This window comes from Euprymna scolopes, chromosome 8, assembly GCF_053919585.1.
Source record: "Euprymna scolopes isolate OS-2025 chromosome 8, ASM5391958v1, whole genome shotgun sequence".
Lineage (NCBI taxonomy): Eukaryota > Metazoa > Mollusca > Cephalopoda > Sepiida > Sepiolidae > Euprymna > Euprymna scolopes.
This window is the reverse complement of record NC_136489.1, coordinates 95,147,815-95,170,940: the sequence shown is the minus strand read 5'-3', so window position 1 is coordinate 95,170,940 and position 23,126 is coordinate 95,147,815. Positions and strand designations below refer to the sequence as shown.

The following is a 23,126-nucleotide window of genomic DNA, read 5'->3' as shown; positions in this document are numbered from 1 at the left end:
AATGTACGGAAGCTATCCCAATCAGCCTTAGTGTATCGATACACTGTACGATTGAGAGGTACGTCTGGGGACTTATTACATTTCATCTTTATCTTAATTGATACAACTGAGTGGTCGGAAGATCCAAGAGGAGACAGAACAGAAACTGAACATAGTTTAGGGCAAGTTGTGAGAAAAAGGTCTAGTAGACTTGCATACTGGCCGTCATTGTCGGGCACATGGGTGGGTTCGTGAACAATCTGAGTAAGGTCATAAGCAATGGAGAAATCATGACAGAACCTCCCCTCATCATCGGTCTTGTTTGAGTGGGTCAACCATTCCACGTTGTGAACATTGAAGTCTCCACATACGTGAATGTTAGATGAAGGATAAGCAGATAGGACTTGGTCAATTTTCTCAGATATGCTTTGAAAGATAGTAACTCCGTGGTCATGGGGGCAATAGAGAGTAAATATAAATGCAGTAGTGTGAGCTAATGCAACCCGGAAGCACATATAGGGTAAGTTAGGATCTTCTCTGGAGATGTCCATACCACATGGAAAGCCATCTTTAATATAGGCACATGTTCCATGCCCATGACGATCTTGGGGGGTCAGATTTAGAAGTTAAGTATCCTTTAATTGCGAACTCTTCTAGGGAAATAGCCTGTCCAATGCCAGTTTCACTTAAAAAGAAAAGGTCTGGTTTAGTCTCCTGTAATTGAGTTTTAACCTCTGGAAGGTTAGAACGTAGACCCCTGATGTTGGAGAAGGAGACATGGTAGTAGGGGTCTACGTTGGAAGTTGGAGAACCGGGTTTAATCATGTATTTTTTCTTGAAACTTGTCATGATGGAATTTTGGAATTTGTGGACTAAGTCATCAGATTTGCTTAGAGCAGGACAGAGAGGGGAAACTAAGAGAGAAAAAGAAACAAATTTTTTTTTTTTTTTTTGTAGAACATAAGGTAAAGCCGTAACAATTACCCACTAATATGGCATCCTGATTGGGTTTTACACTCATCAGGTCATAATTCCAAATTTTTACCTATGGCTTATTTCAAAAATAATATCAAAACAATCCTTTTGATTATTCTTGAACTGAAGAGTGCCATCACAGCCAAAATCAGCTATATCCACGTATACTTTTAATATTTAAATGATAGAATAAACCCTGCAAGTTTATTCTGAGCTTAAACATTTTAACAAATTTGAATCATATAATATATTAAAAAACTCATAAAAATGTAAGTATTTTAATATTTTTTCTTGACTTCAAATTTTAAAGGGTTTTGAGGAATATAATGTATGTTGTAATTGCTGTAGTTTAAGAACATGAAATTTGCATAAATTTATACAAAATTTTTCAGCATATCTTTCTTCCGTGTTAATAATTGTCCATTATAAGAAAAAAAAAAAAAAAATAGGCAATTATATACAGGGTAGGTGATGAAAACCAAGACGTGAAAAACTGTACATTTTAACTACAAAAGTTGTTTAAAGAAATTGAAAAAATTTGTTGAACTGACCTTTCTCTGTTTTTGGCGAGCTCTTTTGGCTGCCTTGGCACTGATTGGTTTCTCAGAATTGCTGGTAGATTTGCCTCCCCAATTGGAATCTTCATAGCCATTAATATAACGCACTAAATCATCCAGGCCTCTTTGATCAAGTGGGTCAGGAATCTGATCATCATCGTCTTTCTTCTGCACCATTGCTTCTTTCTATTAACAAACAAGAGACATTTGAGAGGAAACAAATAAAAGTTCTCCAAGTTTTATAAAAACATATCCATTTGTTACATATATGTGTGTGTGTGTTAATCATTTACTTGAAACGTACTTGGCTTGTATATACCAATCGTAATCGATTAAAAAATCATTTTATAAATAAAGTATTTTATCATAGAAAAGATCCGTTTTTTTTTATATATAAATTTTGTAAATTTAGAAAAAGTCCAAGCTCAATAAATGCCTATCCACGCCAGTAAGAAAATTGTTAGACTGGATACATTTCCCTTTACACAGAATAACAGATTAAAGAAACATTATCATATGCAGTTGAGTTCTCTTATTTGTGTTTTTAAAAAAATCATTAATAAAATAATGTTCTTAAAAAAATCATTAAATATCAATTATGCAAATTAAAGTGTGTCTGTAGGTTTCTCGCATTAATTACACATTATTATTTGGTCTTTACTAATAAACGATAAGTATCAAGTAATAAAACGAAATTGTTTTTCAATGCTCATTTCACAAAATAATTTCATTAGAAAATTACTCTAACCAAAATCAAATTTCCGCTTCTTCAAACAAAATAATTTTTTCGGTATTTCTTTAGTTTAATAAAGACATTAAAAAAATAAATAAATAAATAAAAATAAAAAAAATAATAGTTATTGTACATACCCGTTATGGAATGAAGTTCTCTGAAAAAAAATTTCACTTAATTTGATTTTTTTTTTTTTTTTTAATTTTTTGTTACAGAGAAAAATCAAATTTTAATGAGATTGATTGTATCCCGTCATTTTGTTTATTTCGTGGATAAGGCGAAGGGGTGCCTTTAAAACAAAAAAGAGATTAAAAAAAGACAGAGAAACTGTAAAATTAATGAAAAATAACAAAAATATTTATCTAGGTATTTTTTCTGCCCATGTTTCAAAATCTCGTCAAATTTTGACAAACTTTAAGGGGTGATAGAGTTATCTCCCTTGGCGCTCTCTTCCTTCTTGTCCGCAAAATAGGCAAGATGACGGGATATGATTAATCTCATTAAAATTTGATTTTCCTTTGTAACAAAAAAAAAACAAAAAAAAAAAAAAAAAATTACTTGATCAAATAGTGAAAATTTTTTATGAGAATTCCATAACGGGTACATACTATATAACTTTTTTTCAATATTTTCATTTTTTAATATCTTGATTAAACTAAACAAGTATCCTTTTATCTTTTATTCCCGTGTAATGTCAGATAGTTACAGCTGGTGGTGACAAAGTCAGAAAGAACAAGCTGAGCATGTGGGGTCCTTCTCCATGAGTGAAAAATTTACTTTCACCATGACTAATGTTTGTGCAAAATTTAAAAAAAAAAACGAAGGCATGGTTATTGAGAAAAGTGCAAACAAATGAACAGAAATGATTTGGGGGCAATTTTACCCTTATAATGCCTCCCTAGGTGGGGCAACCAGTTATTCTGAAAAATCCATTATGGCAAAAATTTACTTTCACCATGACTAATATTTGTGTAAAATTTTTTTAAAAATCCAAGGCATGGTTATTGAGAAAAGTGCGAACAAACGAACAGAAGTAAATTACTAGGTCCAATCTCTTTGTCGGATGGACCAATAAAAAAAAATAAAATAAATTTGTTTCATTTTTTTTTTGTTTCTACTTTTCTTTTATCACATCAGTATAATCAGTATAATTTCCAGTCAATTCAGATGACGGCTTCCAATCCATTCTTTATATGCTAAAATTTGTCAATGCTAAGAGTTTGTGTTTTGTTTAACACGTGTTACATTCTTCACAGCTTCTTCAATTATTTTCTTGATAAATAAATTCACAAGGTTTATTGAAGTGAGTGCTCAAATTGTTAATTCTTTTTGGATAATTGAACAATTAATAATTTAATACTTATGTCTATTTTTAATTTTAAAGGATTTTACTGATTCACCCTCTAAAAATGTTGGGATCTCAATTTTTCCCATCTCTTTATAAATCATGCAGGTTTTCAATAATACTTGTGAATTTGCATATGCACTTTCTATACGGAATGCAAATAAAATACATTTTTGGTTTTCATCTATTATATAAATCTCACCTGTCTGTTTAAATGTATGTATGTATGTTTGTATGTTTCACAAAAACTTTCGACAGAGGCGACGGATTCTGACAAGATTGGTATAATTTTGAAGCTCGTCTCAGATAACAAATATCGAAAAATTAGCTAAAAACATTAATTTCTTCATCCTAAACTGGCCAGTTTTGTTCAAGGAGGGGTCGATTTTTTGCCAGCAATTTTTGCAAGTCATCGTATCAGTTGGATTAACTTTGCCTAATTTTAACGTTCCGAACTTCCGGTTGCATCATGGAGCATTGATAAGACATCCGATTTTTTTTTTCACTTCCTTTTCCATCTTTGTGTCAGGGGTTTGAGCTTGCCTGCCTACTACCACTATCTTTTTTTTTTTCTTTTTTTAACACTTTTCTTCATTATGGCTGCTTACTAGTGTTGTTTTGATTTCCTCCCCACGCAACTACCACATTTTTTTTAACACCTCTCTCCACATGGACTACTAACTGTTGTTTCGATCCCACCCCCCTGGGTCCCTTACTACACCACCAACACACACCCAGGCAACACAGAGTACCCCCCCCCTACTACTTAAAAATTTTTTTTTTAAAAACCCATATCTCCACCCGGTCTGCTTACTGTTGTTTTAACCCCTCTCCCTAACACCTCTCCACACATGGTCAACACCGGTTACCCCAGATAGTACAAAATAAAACTTGTTGGTTACAAATAGTCTTAACCAAATCAATGTAACATTGAAATTTAAAATAATTTATTCAAACATTAATAGAAACCATCGTCAAATAAGGAACACAGTTATAATATTTATGTTTTTGAATTTCTGAAATGAGTATTGATAATTCGTATTAGTTGGATTATTCGCACTACCGTTCCCATTTTGAGTTATTTTCACTTTTCAGTTGATATAACCTCCGACCTTATTCAGGCATATCTTGCCAAATGCGAGATTCTGCACACATTCATAGCAGAGTGGATAAAATACTTGATTAAAATTCAGATGTAAATTACACTCTTTTGAAAGTTGAAGATTCAATTCTAAGTGCAGGCAAAACTCAAAATACAATTACAAATTACTTAAGACTTCTATCCAGTCATGTCTGATGAAAAAAGATTAAATAAAGGGTTCTGTTTGAAATTCTGTATAGAATCCAGAGTTCAACAAAATACACCTGAAGAAGGTTGGAGGTTACATCGACCAAAATGATACTCAAGAACAGTAGCCTGAATAATCGAAATAATACATTTAGAATATCTGTATAGAAAATAGGAATTTTACATTCTATCAAACTAATCTCTTTTGCCAATACATATTTCTGCCTATACATACTTTCTATAGTAAATCATACTGGATTTATATAAACCAGTACAAATGATTTTTTTTTTTACTTTAGCACAACAAAGTTACATTTGGATTTATAAACCTATTCTAAGTATAAACATCTATTGAAAGCAATAAAATAAGAAAACGCACTTCATTAAAAAAAATCTTTCAAGATAAGATCATTAATTCTTACCTTTTTTTTCAGCTTTTGCTGCAATTTTTCTCGCATTTCATAAAATTTATGACTGGTTGGTGCTTTTGGAGGCTGTCAATAGAAAATTCGAATTAAGTTGGATTTTACACACAAAATAACTTATAATCTATCAAAATAACAATGCACACTAGCATTTTTTTTATTATTGGTTTAGTTTTGTAGGGCTTATTTTTTTTTAATTATTAAGTTAGTCTACAAGGCTTATTTTTTTTAATTATTGGTTTAGTCTATAAGGCTTATTTTTTTTTTAATAAAGCTTACTATAGAAAAAAACAAATGCAGAATTTTCTTTTTCTCATATAAAGATCATAAACATCAAATCATTATGAATTATGGTAACAATTTTGAATTCAAGAATCTTTAGAATTGCAAACAGTCAAGTTATATATTAACATAATTTGAGAGTATATAGAATTATGAAAGTCAATCTCTAAAATTGTAAAAGTTTCTGAACAAAGAAATAGACAGGAAGTACAATATATATATATATATATATATATATACATTGATTGAAAGTATTTTTTTTTTTACTTTCTTCAATCAAAAACAAAAAAAAATGACCTTAAAAGGAAATAAAACTATTAATTTTATAAAATTCACCAACTTTTTTCTCATTATATAGAATTTGTTGAGCTTTGAATTATATGGATCAATCCTCTCTTAAAGAATCGTTCTTTTTCTTTAACTCCCATATTTATTTTATTTTTTTTTTTTACATGGGGGGTCACTACTTATCAAGGCCCGAAGGCCACTCAGGGATAAGGGTTATTGCGTGTACAGTAATCAGTGAGATAGTATTGTAGTAATCATTAGTATTGGGGGTTTTGATAGAGTGTCTTACTTAAGGGTGCGGTTTGTCAGGAGTTTGTTTATGTTGGACTTGAAGACGTCCAAGTTATAGTCAGATGGGAAACAGGCAAGCGGCAGAGAGTTCCACTGGCGTGCACTTCTAAGATAGAAGCTTTGTTCATGGAATCTACGTTTGGATTTAGGCACAGATAAAGAGTGGGGAAAATTTTTGACAGTAGTTTCAGCCAGACGGGTGTTTCTCGTGAAAGATTGGCGAGGGGGGACGAGAGATTGGAGCTCAGACGAGCACCTGCCATGGAAATAACGATAAAACAAAGACAGGTTCGCAACGTCTCTTCTGTGGGAGAGAGGTTGCAAGGAAGAGAAAAGGGCATCCCCCACTAAACCACGAAGTCTATTTTGTACTATGTCAAGGCAGGATAGGCTGTTTTTAGCAGCTCCTGCTCAGATGTGGCAGCAGCACTCCATCCTTGGACGTACTTGGCTTTTATACAGATGGAGAATCGCATCAGTAGTGAGATATCTTCTAGAGCGGTAGAAGGATCCAACCATTTTCCCAGCATCCCTGGCAACAGATTTGATGTACGTGTTCCATTTCAGATTAGGAGTAAAGGTCAAGCCCAGAAGCTTGTCAAAACATGGAGCCTCCCCAAGATGAGAGCCATCCATTTCAATTGATGCCAGATGGGGATCAGAGCGTTGATGATGTAAAGATAGAAGCTTGGTTTTGGATGCATTAAAAGTAACCAGCCACCAGTATATATATATATATATATATATATATATATATATATATATATATATATATATATACACACACACACACATTTATTTAATGCATATTACGTGATTTTTCTGTGTCAATAATAGGATTTACTTGAAAAGTCAAACTTCTACACAATGATGTACTGTGTGTGACAGTGTTCCATAATATATTTTGAGGAAAATCCTCTTTCTCAAATGGTGAGTGTTTCATATCTTGAGAATGCAAGTATGAGCAGAGACACAGAAAACATCTTAGCAGTAAATGTAAATATATTTATATATTCAAAGGTGATAGTGAATTACCATGTGTAATTTATTTAATTTTTTTTTTTAAAATATTTTCTTTTATATAGCTAATATTAACTATTTATTTATGATTTCTATTATTTTTTTAGCTATGCAATTAGCTAGTCTCGCAAAAAGTAAAATCTGAAAAATGCATCCATGGATGCACACATACAGACACGGACATATATACATGAACGCATACACTCATGTCTAAATGTATATGCATAAACATATTTAAAAATATCATTAGTATATATATATATATATATATTTATTACTTGTGCACATGCACAAATTCATTCATAACTTAAAGTGGTTTAATTTTAAATCTTTGTCGAATTAGCTCAAATGGTAGGGAACGCGGCTGGAGCGCTGTTTTGGTTTCAATTCTAGGTGATGGCACACAAGTCATGTTTTTTTTAAAAACTTTTGAAATCAATACTATATATTACATACAATATAATATTCAATAGAGAATGGGTCCACTAGTTAATTTAATAAATTAGAAACTATTAGTTTTTAAAATTATTAAAATTAATAAACTAGGATATTCAAACTTTTCTAGTAAAAGATATACATCTCTAGTTGCATATTTTTGATGCATCATAGCTAAAAATATTAAGATATTTGATAACTTGGTTTGTGGACTTAACTATTTTTTCCAATTTCAAGTGCATGCAAGATGTTATGAAGTAAATTTAAAAGTCAAAATATATTAGGTTAGACAGAAAGTTATTGTGGTTTCTCAAATAAGTATTTTAGTAAGCTTTTCAGAATCTATTATATAATATATAATACTACTGTTTATTGCATAATTACTCTGAAGAAACGATAAAATTCACCTATATTGATTAACATCTCTTCAAGACTTGTTGGAATCTTCTTAAAAATTCTTGCGAGATCTACTAAAATTCCATTTGGTCGATGATGTATGGACTTATATAAATGAGCTTTGCAATAGTAAGCTACTAATTTATTGCCAAAAGTGCAACATAACTCTTTATAGCACAGTCAATATCTTGCTTTCTAAATAAAATAGCTTTTTACTTTTAATATGCATATTCTAACCCATTTTTTGGTCATGACAAAGTTTCAACCCAATAGTAAAAAATTTAGAAACTGACTCTTAATGGGGTAAGAAAAAGCAAAAATGTCTACAACTTACGGTTCCATGCCCAAAGAATTCACAGTAGCAGCAGTCACAGTATTTGCCTTCTTTTTGGTTGGAGGCTGAGGTTGAAGAGCTTTGTTCTGAGCAACTGTCATCCACACTGTCCTCATTGTCCTCCTGATGAGTGAGGCATTCAGGATCTGTACAGACTGTCGATGTTCCCACACTTACGTTATTCATGGTGGTTGGCAGTGACACAGCATTGACACACAAGTTCGGCTCTGCATTACCCGAGCCTGAGTAGACTTGACTAGTGCCATTGCGCACACTACTATTGCTACTGCTACTACTACTACTATTGCTGCTGTTGTTTGCATGTGTACATGGGTACTGGTTGAGCATGCTGCTGCTGTTGTTGTTGTTATTGTTGTTTGGAAAAAAGCGAGATTGGCGCGCAGTAGCATCCTCCTTCACAATGCTCCCATTTCTTGAGTTTATCTGGAAGAAAACACATTTGACCATTTTAGTTTTTACCGATAAAAGGTATAAAAACTGTTTTTTATAAGATGAAGGTAGGGGTAAGCTGGAGGTATGAAAGCAAGGAACTTACCTCTGCATTGGGAGGGTTAGCACCATGCTTCTTGCAAACTTGTGGGTGGACCTTTTCATTGTGAGGAGAGCTGTTACCTCCCAACGTGGCTGGACGATTGCACGAATGGTTCTTGGAGGTGCCATTCTGACTATTCCACTTGTGCGCCTTGCTGCAGGTCTCCGTCGTTGACGAGGATGACGTGAAAGATGAACAGGATGAAGACGACGAACTGGTGCTGGCAGGAGGAGGAGGAGGGGGAGGAGGAGGAGCCTGCTGTTGTTGCTGCTGCTGCTGCTGATGGTGATGATGATGGTGATGGTGACGGTGTTGCTGCGATATCTCATTCTGTTGTACCCTGACCTGGACCTCAACTGAAGGAGAGGGATCAAGACCTGATGAGACACGATTTGCTGTCAATGCGGAGTTAGGGTTATCAATCACAGTTCCTTGGGAGGAGAGACCAGAATCCGAGGATGGCGAAGAGCTGTTGGCCAATGACGTTGTGGGACATGAGAGTAAATCACTGCCCAAATTGTCAACAAACTTGTGGGGGCTGAGCAGCAACCTCGGATCAAATTGCGTATTGTCCCAGTCACCCTGATAAGTGTGTTCATGATCGTTTAACGATGAAGTGCTAAAGCCATCCAATGGGAGAGATAATTTGGATTGAGGAGAGATGATGAATTTGGGAGTTTGTTGAAGTTGCACTTCAACATCCCATTGGTGCTGTAGAATGGGTCGTGTATGTGAAGAAGAACTGCTGCTGCTACTATTATTGCCAGGGGTTGCACCCCCATTGCTGCCAGTGTCCGTACTGCTACTGCTACTACTGCTGCTGCTAGCACTTGTGCCATTGGTATTGCCGTTAGTTGTAGCCACACCACTACTGCTCCCACTATTTGTGGGGCCAGCACTCCCATGTAGGGCATGCAACCCTGACGGTCCATGAATGTGAGGATAAAGATGAAGGTGAGCAGGCCGTGGCAGGACTGGGACATGTTGAGGTAGAGATGTAGATACAGTGTTTCCACGTTGACGCAAACAAAAATGACATTGACATTGGTTATCATCAGATTTTATCTGAAAAATAAAATGCATAATTTTTATTTTTAATATTTTCCAGTAGGAAGTATATAAACAGTTTTCTTCTTTTTAAAGGAGTCATTTTGAACATTACAATAAAATGCAATTTTAACAGATAATTTATGAGATTTTTGAAAGAATTGTAATTTCAGATAATCAAAATTAAAACATCAAACAATAAATTAAACTTCATCAATTTGTATCAACCAAGAATTCTGTGAAATATAGAAGCAGAAATACTCAATTAAAAATATACCAATTTTATTTATATCTCGAATGCCAGTTTCGCACGAGGATTACATTTTAACAATTTTCTTATTCAATATTATAATTAGAGAATGCATAATCTGCGAGAAAATCAGTTTTATAGGTTTATATAAATTAAAATTTATTAAACTAACAACAAAAATACTAAACAGTATTTATTAAAACTAAACTAGAAATTCAAAATAAAGTTTTTTTTTCATTTTGATTCACCCCAAAGTCAGAGAAGTAAGGAGCTACTGTGAGTTAAGGGCCATACATACAGGGAAAGTCTTCCAGCATTTGGTGACCTCTAAAGTGAAGGGGTGAGATTTTGCTGATACTATACTGACGATATACTCATCTCAGACACAATTGCATCAGAGTGGGTCAAGAATATTGATGTCGAGGAGATAGATATGCAGCAAGTTCATTGGAGCACATTCCATTGAAATACTTGTAAAGAAAGCACAGATGATGCAATTTGCAACAATGGGACAGAGGCTGGAGTTTGATAGATAGTGTGAGACCTATTAGATTAGAAACTAGTTTTTCTGATCCTGTCCAGGAGAAAGACTAGTGGTTGGTGCACCATCCCACATCAATATAGATCTTCCATTCCACTATGGACTGACGGTAATTTTCTAAGGATTCAGCTATTGCCCTGAATATATGCGTAATCATTTTGCACAAATGCTGAAAATGGAGTGTGGCATATTCAGCAAATATACTCATCTCAGACACAATTGCATCAGGGAGATCGTTTATGGATACTAGGAATAACAAAGGTCCAAGTATTAAGCTCTGGGGTACACCTGCATTAATGTCGTTTTGTTTAAATGTATGGCCATCTTTTGGCCAAGAATGATTTGATTATATTGAATATTCATCCAGTAATACCGTACTATTTAATTTTCATAATACCTTCATGCTAAACTGCTAAAGGCTTTGGATATATCAAGCACTACCACCCTAACTTCAGCCTTTTTCAGATACAACTGTTAGTATATCCACAGTAGAATGGGCTTGCTTAAATCGATACTGTTGGTCAGAAATTTTAGCATTAACAAAGTAGTGAACTATTGCTAGATTGGTTAACAATTAAAGATTAGCAAAGAGCAGGGGAAACGTGATAATTGTGTGGGTCAGTTCTTACATCAGACTTGTTGAACACCGATACTACAGAGATAATTTTCCAGTTATCAGGGAAGCAAGATTCAGCAAGGCACTTGTTGTAGAGTTTGTAGAAAGCAGAGTTCAACTCAGCAGAATATTTCTTTATTGTTCTAGCAGGGATCAGATCAGGTCTACATGCTTTTGGCACATTAGTTTTTTATGATATTGCGAACATAGGAAATTCAGATTTTATATTATTCTGGCTTAATTTGGGGAAAGGATGTACAAATACAAAATATTTAGAAGAATTACATTAAAAAAATATATTTTCAGAAGACGAATATGTTAATAAGTGGGTTATTCCATTTCAAATCAACAAACAGCCAAAGATAAATCAATTTTAGAAAATTCTTTTCTACCGATTTTTTTCTCAAGTCAAAGGATTTTCTTTATTAAATTTATGGTCAAATCCAAATATTAGATGCATATGACGAATAGTTTTTAAATTAAAAATATTTCAAATTTTATACAATTTTTGCATTTTACCAAATGAAACTTTCAACCAAATTGTGGCATTTTTAGTTTTGTATTCAATAGAGATACGTGTTCATAGCTCCAAAAATATAGGACGTAGAGGTGTGAAACTTTGGTTTAATTTCTGTTTTACATGCTGACATGTGTTGAACAATGTATCAATAGTTGATATTATACATACATCTGGGAAAACTCAAGATTGGATGGGTCATTTTTTATTTTAATAACAACTGAATATAGGTGAAACACCAAAATGGAGAGAACAAAAACAACCTCTTAACCAATTTTAAGAGTCATTTATTTAAAAAGGATTGGACAAAGCAAACATTAGTTTTTGCCATGATTTATATTTGCATAGATTAACTGTCATATCAAAATTACTGCTCAAAATTATCTACATTTTAAAACATCCTCCCTAAAATAAACAATTGGCATTAGTTTAGTATATCACAAATTAGTGAATATACAATTACAATTTATTCATGAAGTAATATTAATTAAAAAACAAAGAAATCATAATCACAACTAAAGTGCAATAATAAGATTCTTATTTTAGGAAATAAATATTTTAGATTCAGTGAGTGGTAATATTTTTATAGAGATTTGGCTTAGTTATTTTGTTTTATAAACCATCTTCAGATTATTTAATGTTCACCATCCTCATATTTGATTTAACATCCATTTTATATGCTAGCATGTGTTGGATGGCTTTAAGAAATTGTCTTCCAAAAGTAACCTATATTTATTTATCCTTCAGGTCCATTTTTATCACTTTGTCCCTTATTTTACTTAGCCTTCTACTGTGAACTGAACCTGCTACCCAAACTATTCTACATCTATTAATCTCAACAACTCTCATCCATTCTTTCAACATGATCGTATCATCAGTCTTTTGTTCTCACTATATTGTCCAGATTTAATTTTCCTCAGATGTCATCAGAACTTCAAGCATGTCTTTACGATTTGCCATTATTCTCATATCATTTCTCTCCATGCAATGCATGTCCTCAATCTTCACTGGCTAGGTTTCACTTCCATACATCTTACTGTATATGAAAGCCTGTTAAGACTTTTCCCTGAATTCAAGTATATTAATAAGTGTTTTTATGCTTCAAGTTAATATTTTAAAATATTTGTTCATGGCATAAAACTTTGGTTGGTTTTACATTATATCAATCCTTGTCAGGTCATTTTATACTGATATTGTATGTTTTGTATGTGAAAGGTTTGTAGATTAAATAAGCAAACAGTTTTGAATTAATATGTAAAAAGTTCAACAAAATTCAACCTTTTCATTAATGTAACAAGGCTATAGAAACCACCAATTTTTTTTAAGGTCAACAATGTATGAATGATTTTTACAACTTACAATTTGTTCAGGATTAGTAGAGATGTAATGATGATAATCACAATTGTCAGCCTTTACTTCATCCACACTCGACTCGGTTATTTTCTGTTTCTTGTCCGTCCATGACACAATGGAAATATCCAAATTTCCATTAGCTACTGAAGGAAGAACACCAACATCATCGAACCCTACCAAAGATACTTCCTCCTCCTCAACTTCATCCTCTTCTTCCTCCTGATAGTCATCATCATCGTCATCATCGTCATCATAGTCGTCTTCATCATCATCAGTTTGACTATCCTCCATCTCTGCATTACCATTTCTATAATTAAATTTTTTATTGTGTAATTAAAATATTTTACAAGCAACAAACATTTTAATTCATTTCTAGCATTAAAATTGACTTCTTCAGCAATGTTTTTAACCTTGCGAGCGCTCTGAGATACAGACAAAGATTTGAGAGAGTCCCTCCAAAATTCACTAAGTTTAAACTAGAGTTTCTTAATGAATGTTAAAGTAGTGAGCCATCACAAATAAGCTTTTTGTTATTGTTGCAAAAACAATTTCTAATTGTCTTGATTTATTCAAGTTGACAGAACAAAGTTAATTTATAAAAATATATTTACACTTAATCCCATTATAAGAGAAATTACTAATTCATCTTAAGCAACATCAGGTCATCCGACATCATTTGAGTTTTGATAAAGAAAACAAAAACTTGTGTGCCAGTAAGTAAATAGGTTCATTTAAATAAACTTACTTCTTGATAGTAAAAAATACGTATGTAGTTAAATGAATTAAATAAAATTGTAACTATAAAAAATATATTACATAAAGAAATGAGATGAGAAAGTTAAATTTTTTGAGAACTATGACAATCTTTTTTTTGTTAATTGACAATTTAAGCATTACAAATATAAAAAAGGTACTAGAGCTAAATTTAAAGTATGTAGTTTGAAATGAAGAAAAGTAATTTTTCCGCAAATTATGCAAAACAAAAGAATTTCAATAAAGCAAAAATTTAAAAAAAAAAAAAAAAAAAAAAAAAAAGTCGAGCATGTGGGGTCCTCTTCCATGAATGAAAAATTTACCTACACCATGACTAATGTTTGTGCAAAATTAAAAAAAAAAAAAAAGTCCAAGGCGTGGTTATTGAAAAAAGTGCAAACAGATGAACGGAAGTGAATTACTAGGTCCAATCCATCCTTTCTCGGAAGACAAAAAGAGAGGGAGGGGGACTTCTTTACTAGACCACCTATCTTTTTTTTTTTCTCTGGTTAGAAACACTTTGACTAGAGTTGGCAACTTGCAGTGAACATCACAAAAACACAAAATATGATAGGGAAGAAATACATTTTTAATCAATCATTAAAATTTTTCTTTAATTGCTTATTTTTGAAAAATAATGGAGACAAAAATCGCCTTCAACCAATGCATAAGTGTATGCAATATATAACTTTCATAGGAAAATGTATGCACTCTTCGAACATCCAGATAGTTTACTGCATTTTTTTTTAGGGGTGTCAAGGACGTAGGATGCACACTTAGCATAAACTCTGAACCAGCAAGCCAATATCACAATGTTAGCAACAGAAATAAGCCAATAAAAAGTGAGAAAATTGTTCTATGTTACACTTACTCAAATGGCTGCGTGCAGTCACCGAACGTTACAGACAGCCTTTCTGAATCAATGATGGGGCTGGATGAACCACTACTGGAGGTAGTGCTGGATATGGAAGGCGGGTTTATATCCAATACACAGTGGCTTGGGTCATGCAGCAAACTTATTGGTTGGTGATGACTCACATTCTCACATTTCTCATTTAATAAGCGACAGCAACACGTGCTGATCGATTCACTTGTACTTTCGTGACATGGACAGCTACAGGCAAACAAACAGCAAGCGTTAGATAGAGACCTGGAATTAATAAGAGTTAGAGAAAAGAATTAGCAGCAAATAAAATTTAAAAAAAAAATAACATTTAGAAAATTTAACTTTCAAGAAGATATAATTTTACTTTAACATACTTAAGCATGTATTTTCCATATAAAACATGTACTGTGAGGACAATAAACAAAGATCCAAACTTTTTTTTGCAAAAGCCAATTACAAAAGATTGAATTATTTTTAATAGTAAGGTAAAAGTTTCAGACACTGATGCGTTAAGATATAATTTTTCTTGAATAATAACTGAATTAGATAACACATCACTGATCACAACTTTAGATGAATTGTTTGTAAACAATTATTTTTACTACTAATAATAACAACACATGAGTTATTGTATAATCTAACCAGGCCTATTTGGTATAATGGTTAGACTGTTCACAAATGGGCTGGCAGACACAGGATCAATATTCAATCCAATCATAACCAAAGATCTAAAATGGTACCTGATGACTCCTTGATACTCAACATGATAATATGAGGATCAAATGTAAATGAAATAATCTAAGGAAAAGAGTGGTGCCCTCCCCTACATCTCTATGTAGTAGCTAGTGAAAAGGGAGACTTCAAGTCTGTGCCAATTAGAGTTGATTGATTTAATAATTTGTTAAAAATACAATCTAAGTCATCAATCACAATTAAAAATAACATACTGTAATTTATTTGTGATATATTGCATATTTTGTCCATTTTGAGGGCAATGTCAGGGTAACAAGTTTTTGACTTTTATGTAAACAAGCATTAATGATATATTATAGCAGATTTATGATAAAAGCTAATGATTAACATTGGAAAGTAGTTGTCTACATAAAATTAAATAAATTTGAAGTTTAAATCAGTATAAAATAAGAATATACCTGTTAGGTAAGAAAGGATTAGAAGATTCAGATGTTCGTTTTTCTAGCATTTTTCTTTGCTTCTTGAAAAATTCCCAATCCTCAGTCAGCATTTTGTGCTTCAGTTTTAGTGCAGCCTTAAAATAAAAAATAATTATATAAAAAAAAAAAACTTGTTAGAAAACATCAATTAAATATATTGTCCAACGAAATAATTTGTCAAAAATTGTAACTTACCTTGATTACATTTAAACAAAAGAAATGTTATTTCCCAACTTAAAGCTAAGTCAAGAGCTAAAGTTTCCTAAATAAAGATTCTGATAAAAAGAATATCAGAAAATTATTTTACTAATATGATATATAATAATACAATAATCTAAACATTTTACATATAGAATAGTACACCATATGAAAAGAACATTTTAAATATAACAGTCACTTATTTAAAATAATGTTGGCTACAAAAGAGATTTTATTCAGATTTGTGTGTAAAGGTTGAATGTCTATTTTAAAGGGATAAATTTACAAAGTTATTAACTATTGCCATTATTTGCAACCAAATTAAAGAGTAAGGTGGGGGGGGATAAATATATAAAATATAAATATTTATACCTTATACTTTTTCAAGATTACCCCTTTCTCTCCAAAATAAATGAGAAAAAAGCTTACAACACATTAATAAAAGTGGACTAAATTTATAAACAGGTTGTGTGTATGACAAAAATAACAAAAATAAATGCAAATGATTTCATACTGGGAAACAAAGAAAATTAAAAAATAAAGATAAAGTATTGCCTGAATAGATTTTTTTAGCATTGCACAAATGCAAAGTTAACACTCAAAACACAAGCACAATGGTCACAGTTGCTGCAGTGTCATTCTAGAAAATTTGGAAATTGGTAAAGGCATCAGAGTTCTTACCTGCATCTGGAAAAGAAAATAGAACATAAATTCATAATTATGTATGATTAATAATTTAAAGAAAATGTAGTGCCTTTTGACATAATGCCCCATGGTGAATAAAATTCATATTATTGGAAATACTTGGTAAAAAAGACCAACAATCCAGTTTATTTTTTTTCTCTCTCTCCAATTCATCAAATTTTTGTCGCCACATAAATTCCGCCAAACAGGGATTCACTACTTGCACTAAAACACAACTACTCACACTGATATTAGAAAAAAAACAAACAAAATGACAGTGGCTCTGAAATCAGTTTGATTTATTTAAATGAATGAATCAAATTTTGTTAAATAATAAACAAAACTATTAGATTGTTTTCTGTAAAATTTTGTTACCGTTTTTTTTTTTTTTAACATAAGTATTTCCAAAAATTACAATTTTATTCAACATATTTACTGAGGAGTGTTATATCAAGAAGCAATGAAAATGTTGCTTAAATCAATAAAAAAAAAAAAAAAAAAAAGCAATTAATGAATTACAACATCCATTTTCATAATCTCTGTTTATAAAGTTAGGTATGTGTATTTAAGGGTAATCTTCTAAACTACAGATCATAAATTTTGGAATATATATTGCAAAAAAAAATATGGTACTGTTTGCCCAATTTTGACAGAATTTCAATTTCCGATTTTTCCAAATTTAATGTATGGATCTAATACTATTTGATCACAATAACCACTGTGCATAATTTAAGCCTGATCAGATCAATAGTTTTGGAATTATCTTCTAAATAAATTAGCATATAATTGAAGTTAGATTCCCTTTCACAATAAGTAAAATTGGTGTATCTCAGTGTTTAGTAATTAAATAAGTGAATAAAATATGGTTAAAAATACCTAAATAATATAGCAAAAATGCAAAGCAATAAACACAAGAGAAAGTGAAATTAGATTTACAAATAATGGTTTCATGAAAAGTGGATAGATAAAATGTACTTATCTTAGAATCATCAAAACTATTCTGGTGGCCTAACTTCACAGAATGGCAAGTACATTTGGAATAAGTTTGAGGAGATATGAAGATACCATTTATTGAAGAGGAGGAGGGGGCTGATCTAAGAGGCAATGGTATTCTTTTAAACAGTATTTTAATGGGATGTGCTCTTGTGCCCTCTTAACGTATACACCCCCGACAAACCCGTTTAGCAGCAAAATTTCACCCTTCACTGTAAAGGTTCCTAGATGCTAAAATGCCTTCTAATTTTAATTCGGACTGCTAGACTTTGGAATTCCCTTTGAGTTACCTGCTTCCCTAACTGTACTGACATGCAAAGTTTAAATGTAATGTAAACAGACATCTCACTCATCTCTTCTAAACATGGCCCCACGTGGCAAAATGCCGTGTTTGAAATGAACATGACTAAGAAATAAAAAAAAAGTTACCATGACCTGAAAACACTTCATATAATATAGAGAAGTACAGACTTGAGTGTATCCTTATATTATCAGGCGGTGGTATGTAGTTTCACAACTAAATTATGTTCTTGTTTATGGATCAGCTTTTGGCTTTTTTTTTTTTTCAAAATTTTATTAAAAAGAAAGCAATTAAATTATTTTAAATGTGTTCAGTCACCACCCACACCAAACTTTTGGCCATATCCCTACAGTATTTTAAATTAGAATACTAAAAAGCAAAAAAAATTTTAAGTGCAGATTCATATTATAAAGGAAGCATTTTTATAACTTTTTTTTTTTTTTTTTTTTCTTCCTTTGAAGTTTGTAATGCTGGGTATGGGGCAGCCAAACCGGCTGCCAACATTGCCCCGCTTTTTATTGAAACCAACCGAGAGCTCTTTTTAGTATCCTCGCTGTTCCCTTAAGTGCAATTGTCTGGATCTCTTTTGCACTTGGTTCACCAGGAATATTAGTTAGGTAGGACTTCAGGTTCTTCTTCATAAGCCCTGTGGCACCTATAATAACTGGTATGATTGATATCTCCCTAAGATTCCAGTTTCTTTTCATATCGTACATGAGACCTTGGTATTTGGTCTGTTTCTCCCTTTCAGCTCTGTTCAGACCGCCATCATTAGGAACACTCACTTCAATCAAAGTTGCAACTCTCTCTGGCTTATTCCATATAACTATGTCAGGTTTCACAGCAGCATTTTCAAGGTAGGTGGCTGTAGGGATTACATGGTCGTAATGTATGGTATATAAGTCATTTCCAACTGTTCTTTCAGGTTGATGTTCCCAGGACTTGCTGCTACACTGGATGTTTAATTTTTTACAGATGCTCCAATGGAGGTACTTGCATACTCCATCAGGTCTCGCTGTATAGTAGCCGTCCCCTAGAACTTTGCAACTTGATATCAGATGACCAACACTTTCCAATTCTGTATGGCAGAACCTGCATTTATAGTCATTGCTGATCCCTGCCATCTTCTTGAATGCATTGGTCATCAATCTCTGGTCTTGAGCAGCCATTGTGACCCTTTCCTGATCGTGATGGAGGGCTCCCCTTTTGAGTCAGTCCAAGGAACCTTCTTTATCTATGTATTCCTGAGAGAGTTCCCCCCAAAAATACTTTGCACGCTGATGTTGGTCCCATTCTTTAAGGTTCATCTGTTGAAAGGTCTCTGTATATTTCTGCCGGCTCTTTCTCGCTATTTCTGTGGCACACTTGTTTGGTGTTTCATCCTCATCTGAGAGACAGCCCTGAACCTGCATAGGTGCACACATGATGAACAGAACATTTTAGACTTCCATATGTAAATAAAAGCTTTTGTTTTTTTCCTTTTTAATAAACATTTCAGAAATTTAAAACAGACAAGTTTATTATTTCTCCTCTACTAATGTTTTTTTTTCATCATTTTACTTCAAAGTTTTCAAAAATCAAGCCTTTCTAAGGCTAACACTTAATCTCTATATGAGAGACATAGATATTTGAATATTCCATTAAAGTTTTCTTTACCTCTCAAACACTGGATTAATAAAGTTGTGAACATAATTTTCCTTTACTCAATTGACTATTTAAATATGTTATAGTATATCTTACGGTCTCTTAGTTTTACTGGAGACCAGGACAAGAATTCATGGAGTATCCAGCTTTGTGCTGTTACTTGAGGTAACATCACTTTGAGAAGGTGTGCCATCCCTCGTAAAAGCCAGCGTTGGTTAACCATCATGAGATCTTATTTGAGCAGTGAATACTATATGATTTTGAATATTAAATCAGGGTTTACTTGTAGGGAAAAGCATCCTCATACCAGGTTGTTCTGGCAAACCCCTGTATAGAGACCTTATACACTCAAGGATAATGTCTAGTAGGCATTCAAGTTCTCCCCTATATATGTTATAATGTTGAACAACATCTTCACACTTCTAATTGTCTCCATAACTTGACACACAATTCTCTTTCAGTAAACAGTTCTACTTCTCTATTTCATTAACCAACCAACCGATAACACTCCAGCAACCACACATACAGAAACTTAAAATAAAAATCTACATTTTTTTAATAGAGATGTGATCACATGACTTACTTGTTCCTCATTATAGGATGCTATAAGTTTTTGACTGCCTTTCCACATGAGTGAGACTTTTTCCATCTCTTCACCAAACTTGCAGCATCGATCTGACAGGGTTGGATATGGCTCAACACCATTTGAATCACAAGAAGCAGCACTGAGGAAACACAAATACAAAATAAAAATAAGTCACCTCTTAGTTATGACTACTCTCGAATACACTCTAACCAGAATTGGTTATATTTGTCTGGACACATCTACAAAACAAATTTATCTACAAACCTACTGTATACAAAATTGTATATACAAAACATGTCTAGTTTTATCATAAAATGACCCAACCATGGTAGATATGCTGTAAAACCAAAAGACCACTCAACCATTCCTTGCCATGTTGTTGTATCAAAAATATGCATGAAGATCAGTTAAAAGTTATATTTGTTCAAAGTTTGCATGAAAAATAATTATTGATGACATATTGAAAAAAATATTTTGAAGATATAACAGAAAATCTATTTATATAAAGTTAGCTATGTGTATAGGACAGAATCGTATACATTCATTATGAATTTTGGAACACAGCTGCTAAGCATAAGCGGTTCAAATGTGGGCTATATTTAGTATTATTTAATATCATGCAAAGGGGCAGGGAGGTGAAAAGAACGTGAAAATTTAACAATAAGTATTAGACATCTATTAATGAATATTCCCCAAACTTTAGTTTCTTTAAAGTATTCTAAAGAGTTCTTGGGGAGACGTAATATGGGCACAATTTCCCATTTGAAAATTAAAATATTTCAGATTTGGATTAAATTTGATCCATAATTATTAGATACCAATTGAGCAAGATTTTCTAAATTTCAATTTTTTTCTGAAGAAAAATTAACCTTAAATTTGAGACATTTTCTAGCATCAAAATTGGGATGAGTCTTGATATAAGCTTTAGCAGCATTATATTTAGATTATAATTTTTGTAAGGGGACCTAGCTGTTTTGTTCATCGGAAATAAGTTTTATCTATCCTAGGACAGGTATTCTTCTTGCTATCTTATAAGGGGGGGGGATCCTGTCATTATAACAATTTTAACTTGATTTTTTTTTTAGATGTGCTGTAGCATCTACGAGAAGCTTTGTCAGTCAATTGGCCAGTTCACGCTTCAACATGCAGGTGAAATGGATGAAACTTATAACAGATATATTTAAGCATCTCCAAAAATTCAGCAATACATCATTTGAAATAGCATTATCGCCCCTAAATGTTCAGATTGAATGGATGCATTAAAAAAAAATTTTTTTTAATTCTATGTCATTGAGTATTACATTGATATAACTGTCAAAAATTATTTGTTTACAACATTATTTTTTATGAAAAAAAATCGATCTAAACAAGCCACTTGAAGATAAAAGTTAAAAAAAACTCAAACAATTTCAATGTCAAAAACTAGTCAACGATAAGTGTTATAAGGATAGATTTCGATCCAGAAAGCAGCAATTCATCCCACTTTGTCAAAAACATTGCTCCTGGAATATGAGAGCTTAATGGCCAAAATAAGAAAATCGAGAGTTATGAGGTTGTGAAAGTAAACCCAAGTAAAACAAAGTCGACTTTCTCCTCTCCATAAATTAATCTAATTAATTTATTAATGTAATTACAAAACAATGTTCTAAGTTAATTTGCTTTACAGAAATCAGATTTAAAAAGAGCGGGGTACCATTTTTTTTTTTAATATTTCCTGGTATGTTGATTTTGTTAAAAAAAAATAAAATAAAATAAAATTGCTTATGGGATTTGTATTTCAGCATTTCATAAGACATCAATTTTATTGAAAACTGATTTTTTTTTTTTTTTTCAAATGAGAATCCTTTATTATCTTTCCAAAAATATAAACAATACAAATATTTTCTAATAAAAAAATTCAGATAAATAAGGTGAAGAGTGGGATGTTAATGAATAAAAATTAATTATAAACAGACTCCCCACGCAATGCCGAGTAGATACAATTACTTAATAAATTTGTCTTCAATCAATAAACCGAGTTGATCATCATTACTGATAAATCCAAGTCTTTTCAGACTTACATGAAACAACATCACAAAAAAGATTAAGTAAAACTATGAACGTAATTCCTTAAAATAAAGCTGTACATATTCAAAACAAGTGATTCCTTGATGTTTTATGTGTTTACAAATAAAATATCACCTAAATTCATGGCATGTATACTAAGCAGAGTTGGATGAAGAACTTGACCTTTCAATATTTGGGTCAATGACCCAATTATTTTCTTTCCCCTTCAGCAAAATATTTATATCTCATCCCATCCTATTCACCTTTGAAATAAAAACTTTAAAATAAAAAAAAAAAAGATTTTTTTGCATCATGGAAAAGCATTCAGATCAGTCTATTTTTTCTTCTGAAAGAAATATTCCTGAGAGGAAATTTTTTTTGTCTTTCCTTATTTACAAGTTTCTATCTCATACAATGTACAATAGTGATACTGATAGGTTTTAATGTCGCCATTCTCCGAGATCTACAGGTGGTGGGTGGAGAGAGTCCTAAATAAAGTGTTAAACACAGAGACAAGTTTGTTTTTTACATTGTCTCCAAAATCAATTGCAATCACTTAAATTTATTAAAAGAAAAGTTTTTAGATTAAAAGTAATGAATTGTAGACATCAATATTCTTTTTTAAATTGAAAATATTT

General features: G+C 32.2%; 1 protein-coding gene across 2 annotated transcripts in view; it reads right to left on the bottom strand.

Annotated features, from left to right (window-relative positions):
• The window catches only part of LOC145283647 (protein FAM193A-like), a 130,700-nt gene that overhangs the window by 22,156 nt on the left and 85,418 nt on the right, over nt 1-23,126 (bottom strand). Inside the window, exons 8-15 of one of the 2 annotated variants that reach the window (XM_080132612.1) lie at nt 20,431-20,581; nt 16,016-16,131; nt 14,850-15,128; nt 13,232-13,532; nt 8,905-9,966; nt 8,349-8,792; nt 5,300-5,371; nt 1,506-1,697 (exon numbers count right to left, since the gene is read on the bottom strand). In XM_080132612.1, coding sequence (XP_079988738.1) covers nt 1,506-1,697; nt 5,300-5,371; nt 8,349-8,792; nt 8,905-9,966; nt 13,232-13,532; nt 14,850-15,128; nt 16,016-16,131; nt 20,431-20,581 — 2,617 coding nt within the window. The remainder of the gene's footprint in view (nt 1-1,505; nt 1,698-5,299; nt 5,372-8,348; nt 8,793-8,904; nt 9,967-13,231; nt 13,533-14,849; nt 15,129-16,015; nt 16,132-20,430; nt 20,582-23,126) is intronic. The other variant, XM_080132613.1, reaches the window with a different exon arrangement.